This window comes from Canis lupus, chromosome 6 (genome assembly GCF_048164855.1).
Source record: "Canis lupus baileyi chromosome 6, mCanLup2.hap1, whole genome shotgun sequence".
In the NCBI taxonomy this organism is placed as follows: Eukaryota; Metazoa; Chordata; class Mammalia; order Carnivora; family Canidae; genus Canis; species Canis lupus.
In genome coordinates this window covers 75,205,531-75,232,396 of record NC_132843.1, presented here as the reverse complement: position 1 = coordinate 75,232,396, position 26,866 = coordinate 75,205,531, and the positions used below count along the sequence as shown (strand labels likewise).

General features: G+C 39.0%; 1 protein-coding gene across 2 annotated transcripts in view; it reads left to right on the top strand.

The window, feature by feature from the left end:
- Positions 1-23,305, top strand: part of C4BPA (complement component 4 binding protein alpha) — a 29,782-nt gene extending 6,477 nt beyond the window's left edge. For both annotated transcript variants that reach the window (XM_072831246.1, XM_072831245.1), the window contains exons 2-12: positions 4,306-4,469; positions 5,462-5,647; positions 6,484-6,583; positions 9,961-10,046; positions 10,439-10,633; positions 12,273-12,455; positions 13,126-13,326; positions 18,173-18,358; positions 21,833-22,006; positions 22,196-22,371; positions 22,898-23,305. In XM_072831246.1, coding sequence (XP_072687347.1) covers positions 4,310-4,469; positions 5,462-5,647; positions 6,484-6,583; positions 9,961-10,046; positions 10,439-10,633; positions 12,273-12,455; positions 13,126-13,326; positions 18,173-18,358; positions 21,833-22,006; positions 22,196-22,371; positions 22,898-23,071 — 1,821 coding nt within the window. In that variant the 5' untranslated portion in view covers positions 4,306-4,309 and the 3' untranslated portion in view covers positions 23,072-23,305. The remainder of the gene's footprint in view (positions 1-4,305; positions 4,470-5,461; positions 5,648-6,483; positions 6,584-9,960; positions 10,047-10,438; positions 10,634-12,272; positions 12,456-13,125; positions 13,327-18,172; positions 18,359-21,832; positions 22,007-22,195; positions 22,372-22,897) is intronic.
- Positions 23,306-26,866: the final 3,561 nt, after the last annotated feature.

Sequence of the window (26,866 nt, the reverse complement as noted above, 5' to 3'; positions counted from 1 at the left end):
TGCTTTGCAGGTGGCCCTGCATGTCACCATCGCCAAAGGCCACGGTGAAGACTGAACTGATGGCTTCTGGCCCAAGTCCAGTGGGCTTTCCTCTGCACTGGAGTTTAATTGAAGTACCTGGTGATGCAGCCAAATGTCATTGTAATTTTCATCACTAATTTTTTAAATTTTATTTTTATTTATGAGAGAGAGAGAGAGAGAGAGACCAGGCACGGGGAGCAGCAGAGGGAGACAGGCAAGCAGACTGCACTGAGCACAGAGCCCGACTCTGGGCTCAATCTCAAGACCCTAAGATCATAACCTGAGCCAAAATCAAGAGTCAGAGGCTGACTGAGCCACCCAGGTGCCCCATACATACATCATTTTGATGATGATGTTTTGACTTCAGGTGGGGTTGGCACATGGTCCCAATCCCTTCACTTTCTTCTCTGACATTTCTTTTGAATGTTTTCTGTGTGCCATCTGTGCACCGAGCCAAGATGGCTCTCAGCAGTTCTGAGAAATGTGTATATTCCTCATTCCTATTTTATAAAGGAGGAAATTGAAGCTTAGTGGAGTGGAGTATCCTGCCCAGGGATACCGGTTCCCATCTGCTGGAGCCAGGATTCAATCCACATAGCCTGGATCTGACTCCAGAGTCCGTGCTTCATGGTCTGGCCACATACTTTCCTCTTGTGTCTCCAGCACTGTGTCTGTGGCCTCAGTGTGAGGCCAAGTGACATGAATTCCTCAGCACAATGCAGGGTCTGTATGGATGGCTGCCTTTTCTCCTCTTTTATAACCTGTGGAGGGAGGAGAACTAGTCTTTGTCCATTCCTTCCCTCCTCACTGTCCTCTGGTGAATGACTGAGGATTTGATGGCTTCAGTTTAAGGATGGGGAAGAGCTTAGAGTAAAATCACTGGGGTCTTTTTTCATGAAGATACAGGTGTGCCTTGCTTATTAAAGTCAGTTAAAATCTGACCTTGACAAAACAAATGCTGTTAAGAGTAACTATGGACGTGGAACAGTATTATTGTTCTTCAAAGCATTTTATCACTAGGTGCTTTTGAATGTAACTTCAACAGACATGGATTGAGCGCCTTAACTGTGGGAGGCAGGGTGCTAGGTACTAGGTGGGGCAGAGGCAAGTAGGAACCCACCTCTGACTTCAAGGACCTTATGGCCTAGAGTTGAAGACAGACTTCAGATGTCAGTGATAGGCCACAGCTGAACAAAAATGATAAACACCGAGTTGTAATTAGAATATGAAGGCTGGCCAGGAGGAAAGGAGGAATCACTGGAGAAAAGACGGGCAGAACGAGTAGGAATTGGAGAGGGAAGAAGGACAAGAGGGCAGGTGATATGGGCAGGGGTGCGTTACAGGAAAATGTTTGGGACTATGAGAGCTCCAGGTTGTCCAGCACAGCCAAACCCTGGGGGCTCATACCACACAACTGAAAAACTCCTTGCCAGAAGCCAGTTGAGTGAATGCCAACTCCTGAAGGATCAGTTCACTGAGATCAATTTGCTAAGTTCATCAGATGATCAACTTACTGAACATCATTTTAAATACTCATTTTGAGTCTACTCAATGATTATAAATATATTCTCTTCGAACACAGCTAATGAATATGTTCTTTGTAGCAGCATTTTAAGTATTTCTTTTCAATTCTTAAAAGTAAGGATGTAGTCTTATGGCTATATTTTTATAAATATACTCAGGAGTATATTATACTGAGTATATGAGTATATATACTCATTTTCCTGAGTATATACAATGTATATGCTTCTATTGTGAACATAAGAACTGCAACAATTCATATGGGCAATTTGCACTTTATACTATCAGCCTCTTGAGTTTTTACAGTCAAATTCTATGATGTCAATATATTGGTATTTTTATTTTATTTTAGTTTTCTTCATTTTTTAAAAAATTAAAAACAGTTTCCAGCTTATTTTGAAATTTTAAAAAAATACATGGTATATTTTTGGTATATTTTTATATTGGTATATTTTTATTATTCTCTATTTTTTAGTGGTATATTTTTAAATCTCTCCAAGTTCACTGAAATTCAGCAACCATACCAACTCTCTGAACTCATAAAAAAAGGAAAGAAACTCATTTCTATAGGTTTTACAATTCATAACAGTTTTCATTGGATGGGAGAAATTTATATTTTGCAAATTTCATGGATGATTTAATGGACTGGGTTTCACTACCTGGAACTACCCTTATCCCCATCTGTCTTCCATCTCATCTGGATTGTTAAGGCAAGAGGAAGAGAGTCCAGAGGTTGGGAGAGGAGGAAGGGGGCAAACAAAAAAGAAAGGAGGTGTGTCAGGGCCCCAAATGCTGATCCTGACTCCTAACACCTCTTTAGACCACATCAAGGTATTCAGTACAGATTCTGTAAACATATTTTAGTAAGCAAATGCATTTGGCAAGTGGATCATCAGGTTGAACTTCTTTTTTGGTGGAATTGTCCTAGTGGCCACGTCCAGAGCTCAGGGGTCAGGGTGTCTGTCAAGGTAGACTGACAGTCTTTGGAAGAATAGCTTTAGCAGAACTGAATTTTAGAAAGATAAGACCAAATGAGTCATTACTCAATGAAGAAGTTAGGCCCACCCCTATGGTATGAAGAGTCATTAGAAACTTGTCTCTTCCTGTAAAATGTGGGACAGAAGCATCTTTGAGGGAAATTTTGAAGGCCCTCAAAAGATTCACGCATCGTATGAATTGTGAACACATGGGGCATAGAGAATCGCCTGGTTATAACAGGTATCAGAATAAACAATGAAATTCAGTATTTCTTTGGGAGTTAACTTTGAATATTCCTTTAAGGACAAGGACTCTTTCTAATGTAAATTTAAGATAGATTGTTTTTCCCAAAGGGAACAGGAGTGGCAGTGAAAAGGGGTCTTCGTGATTTTGCTTTAAAGAAGTCTTTATGTGGATGGAACTGGAGGGTATTATGCTGAGTGAAATAAGTCAATCAGAGAAGGACAAACATTATATGGTCTCATTCATTTGGGGAATATAAAAAATAGTGAAAGGGAATAAAGGGGAAAAGAGAAAAAATGAGTGGGAAATATCAGAAAGGGAGACAGAACATGAGAAACTCGTAACTCTGGGAAACGAACTACGGGGGTGGAAGGGGAGGTGGGCGGGGGGTGGGGGTGACTGGGTGACGGGCACTGAGGGGGGCACTTGATGGGATGAGCACTGGGTGTTATTCTATATGTTGGCAAATTGAACACCAATAAAAAATAAATTTATATATAAAAAAGATTCTATAAAATAAAAAATTAAAAAATTAAAAAAATAAAGAAGTCTTTAAATTTTCTGATCAAATATGAAAGTACAATTTGTCATAAATATTTTTCTTTCTCTTTATACAGCTGCATGTATAACACACATACATATATACGTATCTCTCCATAAACCATTCTCTTAAAACTGCAAATTGCATGAATGTCTATTGCCTCTGTCGACAGTTGTCATGAGGAACTCTCAGTACTCTAAAGATTTGACTCCTTTTCTCCATCTCATCATTTTCTTGCCTTTGTTATTATTTTGTCTCCAATTTGTTCCCTCTTCTCCACCTCCTCTGCCATTTTCTGGGTTTGGACCATCTCTGCGGCTCACCTGGACAATTGCAATAGTCTTCTTCCTCAACCGTCCAGTTTCTTCTCTTTGTTTACTGTGGTCTATCAGGTACACATCTGCCACAATGATTGATTGATTGATTGATTGATTGATTGATTGATTTCACAATGATCTTTTTAAAGTGCAATCATGAGTCCTTTCTTAGCTTAAAAGCAAACAAAGGGATGCCTGGGTGGCTCAGTGGTTGAGCATCTGCTTTTGGCTCAGGTCCTGATTCCAGGATCCTGGGATCAAGTCCCCCTTGGGCTCCCCACAGGGAGCCTGCTTCTCCATCTGCCTGTGTCTCTGCCCCTCTCTCTGTGTATCTCTCATGAATAAACAAAATCTTAAAAACACAAAGGGAAAACAAAATCCAAAATGAAAAACAGTGGTTCTTTATTCCCTAAAGGGTAGCATCTTTACATTCCTAAACCTGCCTCTTGTGTCCCATTCAGACACATCTATAATCTGTCCCTTCTTAGCAACCACCTCCCCATCTCTCCTCTGAGCCAAGGCTGACACCCCCTGCCTTGTGTTGGAACATTTATGTGCATGTGCTTCCTTCTACTCCAGGCCATGATTTCCTTGAAGATGTGGACCGTACCCATAGTATTTATCCTCATGCTTTATGACAACTAGGAATCAATGACTGCTGATTAAACTGAGTTCTTTTGGCAGAAAAATGTGGGGGAATCATCAGGTCAAGCACCTCAGAGCTCCAAATGGGATCCTTCACAGAAATGAGAAAATGGCAGCTCGGCCCTTGTCTAGGTTATGGAAAGTCTCTGATCCAACTCTGTTCCAAATGACCTTGGTCGCTGCTCTATTGGCTACTGTTCTTGGTGAGTAATAATAGAGAGATAAGTTCAGATCAGCAACAAACTTTCAAGATCATCCACCCATTTGCTTTTAAGATGAACAGATGATTAAGCTTTTGGTAAAAAGCCACCTTCAGCAACAAGAGGTTTATTTCACCAGGAGTTTGGAATTTGGCATTTAAGCGGATTTGGAATTATTTGGGATGTAGAGAGAATTTGTTTTATCCACAAAAGGGATAGTTTTCTAGACTAGAATGCCCCCTAGCATTTCTAGAATGCCCCCTAGCATTTCTCCTCCAGGAGTTTCCAAAACAATTTGTCTCCCAACCATGACTTAAAACAAGTGTGTGGGATCTATCAGCCCAACTGAACAATTTTCACTGCCTCTAGGTCTATCCAGAATAGAGAGGAGAAATAAGTAAAGACTTCTCCTAGGTCTCCTGTAAGGTAATTTAATCCCCTATTTAATTTTTGCAAGGAAAGCTGAATTAAAATCTTTATGTTTCCAGGACTCCATGTATCTTCCTTTGCATCATTCAACATCCAACATATACAAAAAGATGCAGATTAAAAATGTGGTTTTTATCCATCTCCCAGCCACCTAGTTTCCCTTTCCCAAGACAACCAATCTTACATAATGTTATTATTGATTAAATAATGTTTCTACTGAGGAAAATTGTAGGAACTACTGGCTTTGTCCAGCTATCTCTGGGTCAGCAGATAGAAGGAATCTGATGGGTAGATAAAATCACGTCTGCCATCCTTTGGATAAATTATCTCATTTACAGTAGAAAGGGAATGAAACATTTCTGCCTTTCATCATTATCATTTGTCAGCAAATGGACATTAGTGATCACTCACTGGATTCGTCGAACAATGGGGACAATAGGAGTTGTTATTTTTCTTAATTAGAGGAGAAAAGCATGGCCCTTGATCTGAAAATCATACTACTGAAACATTAAGATGTGTGTTTCAAGCCATAACTGATGGCTCTCTTTGTCCTTTTTACTCTCCAGGAGATTGTGGCCCTCCACCAAATTTACTCTTTGCTTTTCCAATGACAACTGTGGTAAATCAGACACACTTCAACCCTGGAGCTACCGTAAAATACACCTGCCGTCCCGGCTACGGTAGGGTTAGTTATAAAAGTTCGACTCTTACCTGTCTGGATGACACATGGAACTACTCTGAATTCTGTACCAGTAAGTATGAACATTTATTTTTCTTACCTATACTTTTCCTTTCTTTGCAAAGTTGTCTCAGGAATTAAGAGAATGACCAGATGAGAATCTTTGATCACTAAGAAACCATCGTTGTTAAGTCACTGATCTCAAAGTACATACATGTGCTGCTTTTTGGAAAAGCATAAACTAAAAACCAAATAAAGCAGAAATTATGAATTACCTAGTTGCAGTGAAAAAGAAGCTTATCCTTTACAGTGTAACTCACTAAACACTTCCTTCTGAGATGAACTACAAATTGAATTTTAATATTTTGAGACCCAGATTCATTCTCTCCAAAGTTACAAAAAGTTATGTAGCTAGAGAGAGGCAGTGTGGTTTCCAAAGAAACTTCACCCAAAATATCTGCTATGTTTGAGAGAAGATTCTGTGATTCACTTACAGCTGAGAATAAATTCTGTAATATCCTCCCAACAGTGAGGGTATTTACACTTTGTGTTGTCCCTTTTGTGACCAAGGACATGCATGCCTCAATATGAAGTACGTACCACAGATCCGGAATGGAGCGTAGCTCCCTGAACAGTGACCTACTGTCCTGGACCACAGACTCCATTACCACAGAGTTTTAACTGTTTTTCACTGTTGGTGAAATGTACCAGAAAAACATGAGATCAAATTTTGTAATCATTTATCCTCCAAAGTAAAAATTCAGTGAGTCGGGATCAGACATAAATTTGGATCTCAACCTCCAGATCTTTCTGGAAGCCTCTGTCGAAGATAATCACTCGGTCTTCTTTTCTAATGCCTTATCTGTGAGTACTCGGAATCACTAATTATCATTTTAATTTTTCTGTCAGAGAGACGATGCAAAAACCCAGGAGAATTACAAAATGGGCAAGTGATAGCTAAGCCAGATCACTTGTTTGGATCACACTTGGAATTCGTTTGTTCAGAAGGGTGAGTGTGAAGCCGTCTAGATACAATGCTTTTAAATTAATTTTTCATAAATAGCTCATATTTTTCAAAAGTAAAAATGATGTAAAACCATATACACTGAGAATTCTCACTTCTACCCTCTTGCCATCCACCCCATTCTTTCATGTCCTTATACAGGGATCCACTTTTATTGGTTTCTTATGTATCTTTCTGGTGTTTGCTTTTACAAATTCAAGCTAAAAATTAGTACGTTTTTATTTTACACCTCTCCAATGACAAGTGTAGTTTTGATTCTTGCTTTATTTTTGACTCATCAATATGCATAGGACATCGTATCGCATTTGTGCATAGAAATACCTCACTGATTCGCCTTTACAGCTTCACAGAATGTTATCCTGTGATGTGTCGCGGATTAACAATCTGATGGATCCACAGATGTTTCCAATGTTTTGCTATTCTGATCGGTGCTCTGATGCATCATTTTGTACATATATAATTTTGCACAGATGTAGTTATATCAGTAGGGTAAATTTCTAGAGTGTGTTTTCTGGGTCAATGAGTACACATATTTGAAAATTTGAAAGATTTTTGCCAAATTGCTCTCCTTAGAGGTTACAATGTTTTACAGAGTATGTAAACATCTGTGTCTTCATAAACTTTCCAACTGTGTTGTCAATCTTTTGAAAATGTGAAATTTTCAAAAATTTTCCAATTTAAGAGGTAAAAATGAAATCTTATGGTATACTGTCAAGGTATAGTTCTCTTATTATGAGTGAGGTTGAGCATATTTTTTTGTGTGTTCAAGAGATATTTGTATTAGTTTTTGAACTATTTGGCATATCCTTTGCCTATTTTTTCAATTAATTTCATGAAATTTTTATTAATTTCTAGGATAGATACATACATACATGAACATATATATATGCATATTAGGGTTTAGGACTTGTTTCTGGTAGGAGTTGAGTATATTATTTTTCTTTTGACTTGGCTATTGATACATTTTTTCTTTTCAGGGAAAAATTGTTTTATGCTTCGAATTTATAAAATTCTCTTTTTAAAATGGCTTCTGGATTTTATCTCTTTATTTATTTATTTATTTATTTTTAATATTTTGTTTATTTATTCATGAGAGACACACACACAGAGAGGTAAAGACACAGGCAGAGGGAGAAGCAGGCTCCATGCAGGGAGCCCAATGTGGGACTCCATCCTAGGATTCCAGGATCATGCCTTGAACCAAAGGCAGACGCTCAACTGCTGAGCCACCCAGGCATCCCTTAGGTCTTCATGTAAAAGCCCTTCTCCAGCACAGGATTTTAAACTATTTGCCTAGAATTCTTCTGCTATTTTTATGTTTTCATATTTTTTTAATGTTTAAAGCTTTGATCCATTTGGAGTCAATATATAATTTACAGTGTAAGGTAAATATCCTAGGCTATATTTTTCCATATGACTTTCACATTATCTCGAAAGTCCATCTTCAGTTCACTGATTTGAGGAAGCTTTTTAATATTATACTAAATTCTCAAATGTATCTTGTATGTATCTGCATATGTTCTATTCAATGCCATTATTTTGTCTACATACTCATATACACATTTCAGGCTTTATAATATGTTTTAATACCCAATTTGAGTACTCCACCTTATTGCTTTTTAAAAAATTTCCTGACAGTACTTGTTTATTTTTCTATATATTAAAGAAGTTAGGCATATTTTAAAATCAGTGCTGGATTAGTGTTTAACTTAATTTTTGAAGAATAGATTTTTTGTTTGTTTGTTTGTTTGTTTGTTTGTTTGTTTTTACGTTGAATCTCCCTGGACAAGAATAGGCTAGTATAAGGAAGGGAAAACTTTTCCTCTATGGTCTTAGGGTCTCTGACTGGGCTTGAGAATTAAATTGACATAAAGCAGATTAGCAGAAGAAAAGCACACAAATTTTATTTTTGATGTACATGGGAACCTTCATGAAAACTAAGACCCAAAAAGTGGTTAGGCCACAGTCTTTATATAGTAGATTGAACCAAAAGTAGCAATTGTGGAAAAGGAACAAAAATCCATGGGAGGGCTACAGGAAGATAAGAGTTATTTTGACGAGGTCTATTTGTACAGATTTCTCTTGGCTTCACCTCCCCATCTCTGGTGATAAGATTATTCTTTTCCTCCTGTATAGGGAGAGCATCTTTCACATGAGAGTTTTATCTCCTGAATTCAGGAAGAAAAGGGGAAGTCCGGGTGCCCTTCCTTTGTGTATTTTATGTGGTTTTCACTCAAAATGATCTTTAGTAATTTTAGTTTTTTTGACACAGGCCATTGAGTTCAATACTTTGTTGCTATGTACTGCTATTTTCAAATGTAGATTAAGTATTATTTTATTTCTCTAAGGCTTACTTGAAATACATTTTAAAATACCTGTTTTGTTCTGTTTTGTGTTCCTTCTTCAGGTTCTCCAACTAAGTATATGCTGATTGTCCTTTGCTTGTCATCTGCGTTTAACATTTTCCTCTAATGTTGTTTCCTTTTGTTTGGTTTTCTCACATGAATCCTTATTTATCTCTTACTGTGTATGGCTCCCCAGATGGAAAGTGAGACGATTCAGAAGGGAAGTGCTGTTGGAATGCTGAAGTGTTCCTACTGGAATAACCGGAAACCATACCTTTCCCTTGGTTTCCTGGGTAGTTTAGAAAACTTAGATTTTTAAGAAATTTCAAGATAAAAAAATGCTTGATTCTCACTGTCTTGTATCTTATTAAAAGGTTCATTTTTCTTTAAGTTATTACTAAATAAATCCCAGGGGCTCTAGTTTGCTGAAGATAGTATTCAATCATAGTGTACATTTATTCCTTGATGATTATCATTTTAAAACATACGGACAAAGCTCTTTCTGTTACCATGATACACAGAGGGCAGTAAGACAAACTGAAGAAGGCTTAGAATTTGCCAAGAGCCATAAAAATGGGGATCGTGAATGGGGGAGTTAAGGGTATATTGGAGAAGGTGAGATCTGGAAGTCAGAGGGAGGCTGCATGTCAGAGGGCCTGAGGGTTTGGGGCTGGTAACCTGGCTGGTACTGTCATTTAGACAAAATTGTGGAACACATTCAAATGAGTCTTTTACCCGACATTGTGCTGGTTGAGCTCTGGATGAACTCCATGCATAATATATAGCTGCTCCCCAATAACAGATTCCAGAATATAAGAGGGAATGAACACACACACACAGCTCATTGCAATGATGAAGTTTTAGTTGTATGGAAGGCTCAATGGCAAATGTTCTCTGGAAAACATTCTTTCTTCCTTTTTACTATTGAATAACCTGTTCATTTGTTCAGACCCTTTTATTCAACTTAATTTAGGATAAGAAAAATTTCATTAAAATCTTCAATACTATCTCATTCAGATATATTTTAATTGGCCCAGCTACTAGTTATTGTGAGATCCAAGATAAAGGAGTTGATTGGAGTGATCCTCTCCCACTATGTATAAGTAAGTAAAGACTTTTTCTGACTTAACTGTAAACCTAAGCCATGTTAGAAAATAAAACTCTAGTGCATCTTTGTTGCTTCTTGTACCCTCTGTTAGAATTTTTTAGGGGATTCCCAGGTGGCTCAGTATGCTCAGTGGTTTAGCACCTGCCTTTGGCCCAGGGCGTGATCCTGGAGTCTTGGGATTGAGTCCCCATCAGCCTTCCTGCATGGAGCCTGCTTCTCCCTCTGCCTCCATCTCTCTCTCTGTCTCTCTCTCTCTGTCTCTTTCTCTCTCTCTCTCTTATGAATAAATAAATAAAAATTTTAAAACAAAAAGAATTTTCATCATGAATGCTAGATGCCACGATAGATACTAGGTGCCCTGATTATTTCTTCTTCACTCACCCTCAGTTGCTAAATGTGAGCCACCTCCCAACATTGACAATGGGAAGCACAGTGGTGGAGATGAAGATTTCTACACATATGGCTCGTCTGTCACCTACAGATGTGACCCCAACTTCTCAATGTTAGGCAAAGCCTCCATTTCTTGCATGGTGGAAAATAAAACAATAGGTGTCTGGAGCCCAGGTCCTCCTATTTGTAAAAGTAAGTCAGAGTGATGAATTTTGGTTTGAACTGTTTGTTTAAAAGAAAAAGGTAGGTAAATTTGTTGGGAGAAAGGGAATGATTCCAAGATGAATTATTGCTGCAACACAGTCATTTATTTGCTCAACCAATATTTGTGTATGATGTACTGGTGTGCAGTAACAAACAGCACCAATATCTCATGGCTTTGCAAAGTACAAGTTGATTTTCATTCATATGGAGTCTGCTGCTCATCCAGGGCCAGCTGTAGTCTACAAGTTAATTTAGTGAGAAGCTTAGCAATCCAGGTTACTTTGATCTTGTGGTTTTTCCACATCAAAACGTGCTTTCAAAATCTGTTCAGTAGGTGAAGAGAGAAAAGTAAATTATGCCCTGGCTCCCTAAAAGAGCTTTGGTCTGAAGTGAACACCTATCACTTTACAGCCTTTTGTTCCAAACTAATAATGTGTAGACCCTACCTTGAGGAAACTGAGGAATATTGCCTTTTGTCTCTTCAGGGAGAGTAAGTGGGAATATTGGTTAGTGGTTATAATGTCCATCTCAAGTGCTTATAGAACAAGGCCAATGGTAATTAAATTAGAAACTCTATTGTGTATTGTTAGTTGGCTAATATGAGGCATCTTCCTTTGCTCCTAAGTGCCTATGGGATATCCCTTACAATTCTGATTCACCATAGAACACGATCAAATCAGGGGATGAAAAAACATGATACTGCAAACGATTCAAAATGCCAGGAATCCAGACAGCAAGAGGTGGAAATGGCAGAGACTGAAATAGCAGGTTACGAAGGGCCTCATGTGTCACTCTGAGGAGTTCGGAGCAAAGGTGAACATTGAAAGGCTTTAACCAGGGAAGTAAATGTGTTGCGTTTCAGAAAGACAACTCTGACTACAGAATGGACAACGATTCAAAGTGGGACAAAATTCAACACATAGACACTAGTTGCAACCATCTAGCCAAGTAGCGGAGGTAGCTTCAATCCTAGCCATGACGAATCAGGGTGGCAGGACTGATATGGTAGCTGGTGGGCAGTTGGTTCTTTGTGAGAGCACCGATTGCTGATGCCTGGCTGCCTCCTCCTCATGACCACCATATCATTACCATGGGCCACTGTCCCATACCAAAATCATGCAGAAAAGTAGGCCACCGTAAGCGGAGGATTTGAGGACTTTGAGGGATGTGTTTCTTCTAGGTTATATAGGGCAAGTTTTCCTTGAGTAAGCTGGAGTTATTCACAATCGTATCATAACAGAACCAATATGAGGGGGCCTCATTTTACCGCGGCTTTTAAAAGCTGCAATTATGTTTGCTTTAAAATTTTTTCCTTGTGGATACCTGGATGGCTCAGCAGTTGAGCGTCAGCCTTTGGCTCAGGTTGTGATCCTGGGATCCTGGGATCGAGTTCCCATCGGGGTCCCCACAAGGAGCCTCCTTTTCCCTCTGCCTGTGTCTCAGGCTCTCTGTGTCTTTCATGAATAAATAAAGAAAATCTTAAAAAAAAAAGTTTTCCTTGTATCTACCTGACATATACTGTTTGAGGCTTTTGTGTTATAGTTGAAACTGGATTAGCAATAGCAAGTACCATTCTTATTGCCCTTTCTCTTTGACAACCCACTTCTCTTTTCTTGTGATTCTTTAGAAATCATCTGTTCTAGGCCAGAGGTTAGAAATGGAAAAATAATCTCTGGACTTAGACCCACCTATAATTACCAAAACAACATGGTATTTGAGTGCAATGAAGGTTATATTCTCAAGGGAAGCAAGTTAATCTATTGTGGAGAAGATGGTGAATGGAATCCTCCTCCTCCCACTTGTGAGCTCAGTAAGTATGGACCATGAAGGAATTTCAATGTTTGGCATCTAAATGACCCAGAAATGTTGGTGGGGGCATACTTGCGTGCCTAAATTCACATGAACCACAGTAGAAATTTAAATTTAGAACAGTAATTGGGTCTATTTTTTCTAGTTGTTGGAAAAAAGAAAGGTTACGGTACACTGGGCAAGGACTTACATAATATCACAAAAGGCTCCCGTATACAGTTGTACAGATTGTGAACACTCCAACCCTAAAGGGAGACATCAGCATTGTAGACATTGTGGATTAGTGTATTTATTTCAATAATTTTCTTGCAGTTAGTAGGAAACTGTTTTGTTCTATCAAAATCATTACATTATGATAAGTGACTTGAAAGATAAATAGCAAAGTGACTGTGGGGGAGATGCCTTTTTCTAACTTCCACAAAAATATTATATGGACTAGCTATGATTCTGACACTCTGCAACTATAAACCATGTGGATCATTAAAAACTATGTTAATAGTGATAATGATAACTTGGTGCTAGTTTGTTTTTTGATGTGGCTGCTGCATCAGCCATGGCAAGAGGGTTGCTGCACAATGAACACATAGCATCCTTTGATAGGACGGGCTTGGTGATGATCACTGTTGCATTCTCAGTAACGTCTTTTCCCTTTGTTTTTCCTTTACGAACAGATAGTTGTCCTGAGTTACCAAACATCCCAAATGCCTACTGGGAAAGACAAAACTCGTTCTTGTCAAAAAAACAGCAAATGTTTAGTATTGGAACGACATTGAGCTACAGGTGCCATTTTGGCTATGAACCTGCTTCAGATGGTCCTACAACTCTGACCTGTCAGAAAAATTTGACTTGGACCCCACACATAGAATGTAAGGGTGAGTCTCTGTTTCTTCAATCTTTTTGTATATCAAGTGCCCAGCATAGACTTTTTTTTCTTAAAATGAATGCAATTTTATCTTTTGAGATAAATTCAGCATTATTATAATTCAACAGAAGAGCGAAGTATTATTGTCAGAAAGGATCATGAAAGTCTTGGAGGGGCTGAGAAACGATAACCTTTTTCCTTATCCCATTTCAAAATCAAATGAGACATGGATACACAGAAGGAACACAGAAGCGAACCATTATGCAGACTGAGTATTAGCTTCATCACTGGTGAAAGTAGCATGGAGAATACTGCTCAAGAATGACCAGAGCCAGACCTCCATCATCACCCTTTACTCCCCAGTGTAGACTTTGGGGTGCTTAATAGAAAGAAAGTGTGTGAAACAGCCTTGAATTCAATCAGCTGCAAAGTGACTTGTGTCTCATGTCTTTGAGCTATGGGACTGCGGGCTGCAGGAGCTGGGTCTTGTGACCTGCCTCTAGAAGACAGACCCTGACCCCTGACCCCTGATCGCTGACCCAGTACTCCTGCCTCAGAAGGATAAAAAGGAGACTTTCTTCAATCTCAAGATGTCTTTTCTCTTTTTGAGAGAATGTGTGAGGGGCTGAAAGACAGGCAGATGCAATTTTATGGGCTTCAGTGGAATTGATGACAGAGGGAGAAAATGTTTCCTTCCACACATCAGAATCTTGCCATTTTAGAGGTGAAGACACAGAGGCCCAGGATATAGAGAACTTTAGTCTGCAGATTGGAACTTGAAAAGTGTATAAAATGAACAAGTAATGAAAAACAGTAGTTTAGATCAACCCAATGGAAGACCATTCATTTCACAGTAGGACTCAAGGTTTAATTGCAGTTATTTAGACTCATTTGGGGGCAATAAACCAAAAAGTTTTATTGAAAAGTTTTAACAAAATTGCTGAATTAAAATATATTTAACAATGATTGAAAAGTTGAAAAGTTTTAACAAAATTACTGAATTAAAATATATTTAACAATGATTGAAAAGTTGAAAAGTTTTAACAAAATTACTGAATTAAAATATATTTAACAATGATTGCCACCACTTAAATAACAAAGTATTAATAAGTGCAAGCCTTTGAGGATTCTCCTTAATGAATACAAAATAGCGACTTGTAATTATACCCTAATTTTTCTATATAAATGAATATTTATTTATACATGTTTAAAAACCTACTTCTTTTTTTCTCCATTGTTTTCTTTTCTTCTTTCTTATTACGGAGGTGTAGTTGACATACAATGTTATATTACTTTCAAGTGTACAACAGAATTCAACAATTCTGTGCATTACTTAGCGCTCATCACAAGAAGTAAAGTCACTATCTGCCACCATTTGTTATTACAATATTACCGACTATATTCTCTATATTCTTCTGTACCTTTCATCTCCATGACTTGTTTACTTTATAACTAAAAGTTTGTACCTCTTAATTGCCATCACCTTTTTTTTTTTTTTTTTTTTTGCCATCACCTTTTTCACCCATCCTCCAGTCTCCTTTCTGGCAATCACCAGTTGTTCTCTGCATTTAAAAGCCTGTCTATTTGTTTTGTTTGTTTGTTTGTTTTTTAGATTTTACATATAAGTGAAATCATATGGTATTTGTCATTCTCTGATTTGTCGGTTCTTTGTCATGGGCCTTCTAGGCCCATCCATGTGTCACAAATGGCAAGATTTTATTTTATTTTTTTCCTGAGTAATATTCAATTATCTACATCTTCTTGATCTGTTATCAATGGACATTTGGGTTGCCGCATATCTTGGTTGCACCGATTTACATTCCAACTGGGAGTGCACAAGGATTCCCCTTCCACTGCATCCTCACCAAATACATGCTATTTCTTATCTTTTTGATACTAGCCATTCTGACAGATGTGAGGTGATATCTCATGGTGGTTTTGATTTGCATTTCTCTGATGGTGAGTGATGCTGAGCGTCTTTTCATGTGTCTGTTGGCTATCTGTATGTCTTCTTTAGAAAAATGTCTATTCAGGTTCTCTGCCCATTCTTTAGTCAGATTACTTGATTTTTCAGTGTTGAGTTTGATAAGTTCTTTGCATGTTTTGGATATTTACCCCTTATAGAATATATTGTCTACAGATATCTTCCCCCATTCAGTAGGTTGCCTTTTTGTTTTGTTAATGGTTTTCTACACTGTGCAAAAGTGTTTCACTTTGGTGTAATCCCAATAGTTTATTTTTGGTTTTGCTTCCCTTGCCTGAGGAGACAGATCCATAAAGATGTTGCTGATGCTAGTGTCCAAGAGATTAATGCCTATGTTTTCTTTTAGGAGTTTTATGGTTTCAGGTCTCACATTTAGGTTTTTAGTCCATTCTGGGTTTACTTTTGTGTATGGTGTAAGGGAGTGGTCCAATTTCATTCTTTTGCACGTATCTGTCTAGTTTTCCCAATACCATTTATTGAAAAGACTGTGTTTTCCCACTGTATATTCTTGCCCCCTTTGCTATAGATTACCTGCCTCTATAAGCATGCCTTTACTCCCCAGTGTAGTTCCAATTTTGGAACTCTCTATTCTGTTCTATTGATCTGTGTGTCTATTTTTGTGCTAGTACCATACTGTTTTCATTACTATAGTTTTGTGGTGTGTCTTAAAATCTGAGATTGTGATACTTCCAGATTTGTTCTTTCTAAGGATTGCTTTGGCTGTTAGAAGTCTTTATGGTTCCATATAAATTTTGGGATTACTTGTTCTAGTTCTGTGAAAAAATGCTATTGGTATCTTTATAGGGATTACATTAAATGTATAGATTGTTTTAGGTAGTATGGACATTTTAATTATAGTAATTCTTCCAAACTATCAGCGTGGTATATCACTCCTTCTTTGTGTGTCATCTTCCATTTCTTTCATCAATATCTTATAGTTTTCAGAGTAAAGGTCTTTCACTTCCTTGGTTAAATTTATTCCTGAGTATTTTATTCTTCTTGGTACAATTATAAATGGAATTTTCTTAATTTTTCTTTCTGCTACTTTGTTGTTAGTATATAGAAACACAATATATTTTTATATATTAATTTTATATCCTGCAACAGTTCCGAATTTATTAGTTCTAATAGTTTTTTTGGTGAAGTCTTTAGGGTTTTCTATATACAGTATCATGTCATCTGCTAATAGTGACAGCTGTACTTCTTCTTACCAGTTTGAATCCCTTTTATTTCTTTCTCTTGTATGATTGCTACAGCCAGGACTTGCAGTATTGTGTTGAATAAAAGTGGCAAGAGTGGGCATCTTTGTCTTGTTTCTGATCTTGGAGGAAAAGTTTTCTGATCTGGGAGGAAAAGTTTTTCACCACTGAGTATGATGTTAGCTATGAGTTTTTCATATGTGGCCTTTGTTATGCTGAGGTATGTTTTCTCTACACCCACTTTGTTGAGACATTTTGTTATGAATGGATGTTGTATTTTGTCAAGTACTTTTTCTGCATCTTTCGAAATGATCATATGTTTTTAAGAATTTTTTCCTCTTGTTAATTTGATATATCACATTCATTGATTTGCCAATATTGAACCATACTTCCATCCCTGGTATACATCCCCCTTGATCATGCTGAATGGTCCCTTTAAAGTATTGTTACATTTAATTTGCTAAAATTTTGTTGGGGATTTTTGCATCTTTGTTCATCAGGAGTATTGCCTGCAGTTTTCTTTTTTGTGGTGTCTTTGTCCGGTTTTAGTATCAAGGTAATACTGACCTTGTAGAATTAATTTAGAAGTTTTCCTTCCTCTTCTATTTTTGGAACAGTTTGAGAAAAATAACTATTAACTTTTCTTTGAATGTTTGATAGAATTCACTTGTGAATGGTGAAGTCATTTGGCCCTGGAACTTTGTTTGTTGGGAATTTAAAAACCTACTTTAAAATTATATTTATTTTAGAAACTATAGTTTTATTGATTTAATTATTTAATAAAGGATATTTTTTAACCACTTAAAAAGCAGAAGTGAAATGGTTATTTGTCCTAGGTATCAGAAAATCTGATTCAGTGTGGATTTGGATTCATGACTTAAATATTTAAAAGTATCTTCTACAGTATTACATATACACTAATGTTATAATTTAGAAAACATGAATATTGGGTATTTTTATTGTAATTCACAAATAAATGAGTGGTAATAATATTTGCATATGCAAAAAAGACCCCTATTATATATAGTGCTAGTCAAGCTCCTTATGTGAATAGGGCATTTTAATCTGCTCTGATACTTTCTCTTACATCAAGCAATATCAAGTTCTACCTGAAAGTATTTTTACTAATGAATAAAAAATATCTTCATAGCAGCTCTTATTGCATTAAAAATGAAATTTGAGTAGCTATTTCTCTTATATTCAGCATCAAAAAAGTAAAATCCTGGTCATTTGCAATAATTTATTTTTGTGCATTAGCTGTCAGGTGGATATAAGCTTTCAAGGACATTTTTCCTCCCGTGACTGAGGAAGTGTAAGGTATTAAGAGAGGTTAATAGTGATGTAACCCTAATGAAGCCATAAGCAATGGATGATGTTATTTGTTATTGCTTTTGAATATTTCTGAAAATTTACATTTTCATGCAAGTTTCATTCAATGTCTCATTTTGGAGGCTCCCAGTGAAATTATTTAGCTGGAGGGAAGTGACTGGGTTGGAATACCTTAGCAATCAGGGACAGTGAAAGCAGACCCAAAGTGTCTCAGGTCTCCTTTTCTGTTTCCCAAATCTCTCTTCAGTGGTGAAATCTTCAAAAGGCAGAAATGAGCTTATTATCCATAGGATCTTCGTTGCAGTGATTTTACTAACCATTAGCCTCACTTTTTATTTTTTTAGAGATATGTTGCCCAGTACCAAAGCTGGAGAATGGTGAAATCATTAGATCAAGAACTAGTTCTAGGAATAACTGTACTTATTTCCTTGGAGACACAATTTTATACAAGTGTTATAAGAAATACCAACGTGAATCTAGATGCCAAGGAGATGGCACATGGAATCCCAAAACACCAACATGTGATGAAAGTAAGAGCTTATGGAATTTTATGTTATTTTTTTCTTTTCTTTTCTTCTTTTTAAATTTAAATTCAAGTTGGTTAACATAGAATGTATTGTTAGTTCTGGGGTAGAGTTTAGTGATTCATCAGTTGCATATTGCACCCAGCACTCATTCCATCAAGTGCCCCCTCTTTAGTGTCCATCACCCAGTTATCCCATCCCCCCATTCCTGCTCCCCTCCAGTAACCCTCAGTTTGTTCCATGTTTCTTCATATCAAAGTGATGGAGATTGTTAAGGGAAGGCTTCAAATTAGGTAAAAAGAATTTGTATACCTTGCATGATTTTTGGAGTGGATAAATTTGTTAAAAAGCATTGCCCACCCCCCCCAACCCCCCCACCCCCGGTCCAAATTTCTTTCCCCTCCCCCTCTCATTATTTATTCCCATTCTCTTGACCTTGCTGCTTTTCTTTTCTTTCCTGGATCAGGAAAAATAGGCCACATCAAATAGATCAGCTGAACTTTTCCATGATTGCCTTCTGTTTCTTGGTATTTATTGTCTTCTCTTCTTTCTGTCCATATGCCTAAATCTATGGCTGAAGACCCACTCACATTTCTTCGAACCCATTTTTCTAAACTTGCTTCCTGTCTTCCTCAAACTTCCTTCCTTCTGCTACCTCTAAGTCCTCCTTCAGACGATCCCCCAGTGTGAGATACCTATCCCTCACCAAGAGTACGTCAGTGCTAAACACAGTTCTACCTCTCCCATTGTTTTTCCATGGCTCTATCTCTTGATGACCAAGAACAATTACCCCTGCTGAATAGCAATGCTTTTTCTTCTTGCCTTGTGTGTAGGTAGGAGCCCAAAGGAGATCTAAAGTGGTTCAAGATACTGTGTTCTGAAAGATATGGCAAAGTCATATTGTAAAGTCTCATCACCATTAAATATTGCCCCTCAACCCGCACTTCAGCTGTGCCTTTATCAGGCCATTCCAATGTCCAACAGGTCTACAGGTTCTGGGTGATGTAGTGTGTAATGTGAGTAGTACATTCCATGGCCATAGTCTCAGTACCACACCTCTTTTGCTGTGAGTAGGTCTTCTAGTCCCACATAGTATAATTCTATGCCAATTATTTAAGCACTCTAACCTTCAGATAGCAGTGCTGACTGAAGTCCCACAAGCAGAAAAGGCAAACCCGTACCTAGAATACTTGTCTATTTCTGTCAAAATAAATATTTGTCCCTTTCAGGCAGAAGGGGTCCAATACAGTCAACTAGCTACCAAGTGGCTTTGTTGTTATCTCAAGGGCTGGTATCATATTAGGGGTATGTGGCTCAGCATTGTGGCTGGTTAGAAGATTCAGGGACAGCCGTGGTAAATGGGAGTCCATGTTGTTGTGCCCATGCTTGTTCTTCATCCATACCACTGCTTTGCTCCTCTTCTTCTTGTGACATCACTGGTCAAGTACAGAATGTACTGCCTCTATAGTCTAGAAAGTTCTACATGATGTTATACAAGCTTTTTTATGGTGCAATGTGCACATCCCATTAGTTTGGATGGGATAGCCTAGCAAGCCCTGAGTCCTGGACCTCTAAAGACTGTATTGATATGGCAACCCTTGAATCCTTATCTTCTATATTCTGGAGCATCATTATGGGAGTTGGAAAAACCCAGTCTTCCCCTTCACTTCCCATGTTTTTCTTGTGTGTCTCTTTTACTACTCACACAGAATACTCAACATTTCTGGTGATCAAATGGTTGAGGGTTTTTTTTTTTTTTAAGATTTTACTTATTTATTCATGAGAGGCACAGAGAGAGAGGCAGAGACACAGGCAGAGGGAGAAGCAGGCTCCCTGTGAGGATCCTGATGCAGGACTCAATCCTAGGACCCCAGGATCACAACCTGAGCCAAATAGACGCTCAACCACAGAGGTCCCCAGGTGCCCTGAGGGTTTTTTTTTTTTTTTTTCTTGCAACAAAGAATTCTCTACAACACCATGTGGGTGTGCTATAATTTAACTCAATTCCAGCACTATCTACCTGGAGATAGTGTCAGATCCCACGGGTTGAAGGCTCAGTCTCACGAAACTGCCTCCCACTATAGATGCCAATTATGGGTAGTATGTCCCCAGGTTATTACCAAAGTCTGTTCAACTTGGCTAAAATTGGAGGTTCCTATGACTCCCTTCTTGAATTCCATTAATTTGCTAGAGTGGCTCACAGAACTCAGGGAAATATTTACCATTTTATTAAAGGATATAGTGAAGGATATAAATGAAGAGATGCATAGGGTGAATTTTAAGAGGGTCCCAAGCACAAGAGCCTCTGTCCCTGTGGATTTGGGGTGTATCCCCCACCAGTACATGGATGTGCTCACCCACCTGGCAGCTCTCTGAACAATAGGGAGATTTTAGGAAGGTTTGCTCACTATAGGCCTGATCAATTATTAATACTATTTCCAAGTTCTCCCCTCTTTGGAGAGGAGAGAAGGCCTGAAAAATTCTAAGCCTCTAAGCTTTTCATCATGACTTGATCTTTCTGGTGACTAGCACTAATCCAGGAGCCACTAAGCGTTGCTCAAAAGAACAAAAGATGTTCTTAGTGTTCTCAGCACCTAGGAATTTATAAGAGTTTATTTTAGGAAGTTTGCACCAGGAACCTGGACAAATTTTACAGAATTAACGTGATGCCCTTGATATACTGGATCAATGTAGATGTACAGATAACTGTAGTATTTTCAGACTCTATCATGACAAGGGCAAGTGAGTTATCATATCCCAGAGCTAAAACTATAAATGTGTGATTTGATCCTTCTGTGTGTATGCAAATTGTTTCTGGCCCTCTTTTCTGATAGGGATGAAAAGAAGGCATCTGCTAGACCAGTGGCCCCCATCTACCTATAGATACAAAAAAATCTACTCTAACAAAGATACCATATCTGAAATGAGAACTAAAATGTTGTTGAGTTTTCAATAGTCTACTGTAATTCTCAGAATCTTAATTTTCTTGTAGACTGATTGGGGAATTAAGTGGCAATATGATGGGAAGGCAGCTTTAGTTCTTTAAGAGTGGCACCAATTGCTCCATTTCATCTGCCACCTTGGTATATGATGTATTTTTTAAATATACTGTCTTTGCTTCAAGGGGGTTGGATAAGGACAGTATCAGTGGTTTCTACTTGACTTCTTAGATATGACAGATCTTACCCCATAGGTCAAGAACTCAATGTGGGGGTTGAACAAAGTAGTAATTTTTTCCATTCTCATTATATTTTTGAAGATGTTAGAGATGACCACCAAGTGGCCTAATGGTGGAGCCATGATGGTTCCTCAGCCTGAGGCTTACAGGAGGGTAGCACAGGTCTTGGTTTTGGCTGAATGATCTTATGGATAGAGAATATGACAGGACAGAATGAAGCCTTCTAAAACACACAGATTCTGGGATGTCATTTTTATATTCTACAAGCTCATGCTCTCTCACTTTTATCTCTCACCATCAAGGTTGTGATTATCCTCCTTTTCTTCCCCATGGATATCATGAACGAGTAAATGGATTTAGTGTATTCAAAAAAGAAGAAGTGATATATAAATGTCACCAAGGATACACTTTGGTTGGGGAGCCTAGACTCTCTTGTAGTTACTCACGCTGGTCACCTGCAGTCCCTCAATGTAAAGGTAACTCCAGCTCCCTTTTCAGTCAGGTGGTGGAAGTATCACAAAAGCACAGAAACATTTGATTTGATTTGATTTGGTTTATTTGAAATCATTACTATGTTCAGATAGTCAATTCTTATAATCCTAGCCTGTTGTCGTGTCTTTTTTTCTTAGATTCACATATTGCTTAAAACCATGTTTCCATTGTAGCTCTGTGTCTGAAACCAGAAATAGCCCACGCAACGCTGTCCATGGATAAGGATCAGTATATTCAATCCGAAAATGTCACCATCCAGTGTGACTCTAAGTATAAGTTGGTTGGTCCCCAAAGTATCACTTGCTTAGAGAGCAGAACCTGGTACCCCGAGATGCCCAAGTGTGAATGGGTAAGTGGCACGATTCAAAAAAATATCCTGTGCTATCCAACCCTAAAAATGAGGCCTCCCCGCAAGCACTGTTCCAGCCAGCAATGGTGAGATCTGACTTGTCGGGAGTCATCTGAATCCTTCAAAGGAACTCCCTTTTTTCTTGAAGCCCTGTGGTCAGGTGGGAGTGATGAGTATTCCTTTTTCACTGGAAAATAAGGAAAAGCTGAGCCCCTCTGGTCTCAGATGCCTGGGAGTACTGAGTCCTAACTTGACTCTTTCTAGACTATTTAATAGATTGTGTTCCATTTCTGGATGGTCTCAGACACAGCCTCTATCCTCACAGAAGCCCCCTGCGAAGCTGTCTCAGAACAGGTCCCTATCCCTCTGGAGAGAATGGTGATGGGACCTGCTCACCAGGCAGTCCTGGGCTTGGTCTTGACCCTGGGCCTGTAGTCCTGTCATTGTCAGAAGATACCCCCAACCCTGCTCCTTCTTGATCTGGAGAGAAGCCACTCAATCCCACTCACACCTACGTCTCTTTTAGGTGGTCCCTGAAGGCTGTGAACATATCCTCAAAGGCAGAAAGATGATGCAGTGTCTCCCCAACCCAGAGGATGTGAAAATGGCCCTGGAGATATATAAATTGTCTTTGGATATTGAACTACTGGAACTACAGAGAGACAGGGCAAAGGAATCGACTGCACAGTCACCAGTCTGATTTCCCTCAAAAGAGGGAGAAAAATGTGCTGCCTTCTATACAATACAGACCACTTCGGGTTTCCAACTCTCCGGTCCCCTTTGCACCACCATTCAAGGCAATAAATGTCTAGAAAGAATCACTTGTTCACATCTATGCTTTGTGACTGTAAACTTATTAATTATCTTGTAGTTCATGCCTTTGCTTCTGGACACAAAGTGCACATGCTTTTCCAAGTAAAATTTATGGGTCAGAGATGATTTTGTCTTTGTGGTCATTAGGACTCTGTCCTTAATGAGGTCCCCACACAGAGCCATTACATAAAGCTAAAACATTTCCTTTCCTGTAAGGGCCTTGGACACGGATGTGGGCTCCCAGCAAAGCATTTCCCCGATTGCCTCCTGCACACTTCCACAGGTGCATATCCTGAGATTTGAGATTAAATGTCAACACCCTCCCTAATCCTGTTCCATTCTCCCCATTTGAAGGGAGTCATGCCCTTTACCAAACCCCATGCACTCACCCTCTGCCTCACTGATACTACCTCTCAACTTCTGCCTCACAGGGGAGGGATTCATGTTTGTGTCTGGGCCTCCTTACTCCACTTTGAGAGAACAAACTCTGAAAGCCTGATGGATGAGGCCCACATGGTGGCCTCTGTGTGTTCCCAGCTCCTCCATCTTATCTGGTCCCCATTCTCCTTAATAGAAAAGTCAAACGGCCTGAGCAAGTATCCCACTCATGAGGAGCAACCCCCATCTGTATAGCTGGATACCTATATATCTTGGGGGTATCCTGGAGACTCTTGTTTCTTCTACTCACCACCTCCTCCAGGGTTTACCTCCTCTGAAATCTCTCATTCATGTCCCCATTCCTTCGGTTGTCTCTTCTCTGTACACACACCTCTAGGGAGGAATGTTGGCCTCTTTTTGTTTTAATTTCACCAACTATACTCTGCAGAGAGTATACAAGTGAAGGAAGGAGCTTTTTGGGGGGTGATTATTTGGTTAGTTAACAGAGCTCAACAATGCCGACCGTGCTCTGAGAGCACGTGGGACACGGTTCTGAGTAGTCTTTCCAAGGCTGAGGACCTGAGGCATTTGGCTACCAATTCCCTCCTCTCGTTGGTGAAGACTTGCTCCAACAGCTTGGATAGCCAACACTGTGGGCCCCCGGAACAGGCTCCTGTGGACAGGGATCGCCATCTGGTGCAGAGACCCTGGTATCCCAGGGCCCAATGGCACTGCCTGCTGTAGCCTCCAGGGCAGGGACATGGACAGAGCTCTGCTGGCCTCTACCACAGTTGCCTCTTCTCTCTGGCTCTCCTCTGACATCTCTCCTGGCCTGTCTCTCTCTCTACTCAGACTTCTCCCATGATCAGACCTTTGCATTATGTGCTATTAGTTGGCTCCAAACAGAATTCTCTTCACTTTCTTAGAGAGTCATTCAACTTTCCATCTCCCATTGGACCCTGGGCTTACAGTGTATCTTTTGTTACCTGCTGCCTCATAAATCAAACATTTCCTAAGCCTGCCTGAAAAATACCTTGAGTAAAATTTACAAATAAGTTAAAAATCCATTATGACAAAGAGTGAGTTTTCCTTGCTGGTTTGGGGCAAGAGGATGTCCCAGGAGCCCCTGGGGTGCCTCAGCCATTTTCTCAAGAGGAGGAAATCTGCTACTTGTTGTTTAAATTCATATGCATTTTAAATATCATTTTCCACTTTATTTCCTGAAAACCAGGGTTGTAGGTGAGGCTAAGGATGCACAGAAGAGCCTTCTCAGAGAATTTATAAAAGAGGAATTTGTTCTGTCTGATGCTCAGTGATGCTTGGAGGAAGAGGAAGGGAAGGAGACTGAATAATTTTATACCAAATATTAAAAATAAATTTTAGAACATACAGAAAAATCATTGCCTTTTCTTTGCCATGGGGGGGGGGCAGCTGTATCACATTAAAAAACAAAAACACAAGCAAAACTGGATTGCCAGTGTAGTCTCATGTTAGCAGGAGCTATTTTATTGTAAGCCAAGGAAACTCAACCAGATGCCCATTTTATTTTTATTTTATTTTATTTTATTTTTTATTTTACATATCACTCTTTATTTTGACAGCATCACTAGAAGTTCCCACTAACAAAGTAGTTGCCCATATTGTATATGTCAGGCATGGATTTAAGCTCCTTACACATTTTTTTCTTAGTTAATCCTGGTGATGATCCCAAAAGGTTAGAATTATTAGTCCCCTGAATCCAATGAGGGAGCCGAGGCTCAGGAGGTTAGTGAGATGCACCACAAAAGGTGGATGGGAAGGACATGAGTACGATAATCTGTTTCTCCCCCCTCTCTCACCCCCCCCCGGGTGGGGGCACTCACAGTTGATGACCTTGTTTCTGGCTTTAGAACTGCCTGCACATGGACAAACAGTCCTGAATCTTTGCATTCACCCTCCTCGGCCTTACTGAGCAGCCGCTGCAGAGTGGGGGCTCTTTGCTCTGTCCTCCAGCCTGCATCTGATTGGGTGCATGGAGAATCTGCCCCCTATCCTGGCCATCCTCTTGGACCCTCATCTCCACAGCCTCATGTACTTCTTCCTCAGTGACATGTCTCTTCTTGGTATCTTTTGTATCTTTTTTTACCACTTCCACCATCCCTAAGATGCTGGAGAGCCACGTGTGTGGCCACGCCACCGACAGATGTCCATTTTATGTATCCAGCTTCCTGCAGTGGTGCTTTCTATGCACTTCCAAGGTCTGCATAGCCTGGAAAAAAAGAGGATGTTAACCAGTTCCTTAGGGTTAGATATGAGTAACTATCTGTTTCATTTACTTGCTCTCACTAATTTTCACTTATCTTCTCCCACGAGCCAGCGTGACTAAACCCTCCCCACCTCCTTCTTGTTGCCACCTAGCATCTCCCAGAAGTCTTCAATCATTAAAAAGTAATTTTTAAAGCCACCGATTTTCTCTGTTAGGTGATTTTCGAACTCGTTTTATGTCTTAAACAAAGTATTTCACTGTTCATTTACATTAGAATAAACTTTTTTGAGAATAGAATGGAAACCTTGTATTTTGTGTTGTGTCATACTTCATTCTGCTTGTAAAAACTCATTCTTGAGTTCATTGAGTGTTAGATAATTAGAAAATTGATATTTTAAATGCGTTATATATTCAGGATACTTGAATGGATGGATACTTGGATGGATGGATACTTGGATGGATAGCTATATATGTGCTCAAAATGTTTGTATGAATATTTCAGAAATTGAGTGGAGCACTGAGACAGAGAAGGGAAGGGAGCCAATAAGAGGTGCATTGTCAAGCCACTCACCTCTGGATGAACTGAATCCATGGGGAAACTATGAAGGGATGTCACTATCTGAGAGCTATCCTGCTCAAAGGGCAAGGGAGCTAGGGCATTGATACAGTGATTTCTATGGATATTAAGATCTGCTACTGGGAAGTTTTAATTACCTGTATTTTTGACCTGCTGTTATGTTGTCAGAATAGCCTTCAATAGTTCTTGAAAAAGCCTGGACAAGCAAAGCAGATACTAACTTCTAGAAGTTGTCCAGAGTGTGCCAAAGCAGTAGAGCCCTAGTGATATCAACAGGAACTTGACAGTGTCTGCCACACACTTCAGTATGAGCAGGTGCTCTCACATCTGTAATACTCACCTTCCTGCTCTGTTTTTGCTCTTGGATTCACATTTCCTTCTTTCTTGGCTTATTTCCTCTCTTTACTAGAGGACTTCCTCAATGAGCTGCCTAGGAAATGGTCCCTAGAGAGTAAAATACTGAACTTTTGCATATTTGAAAC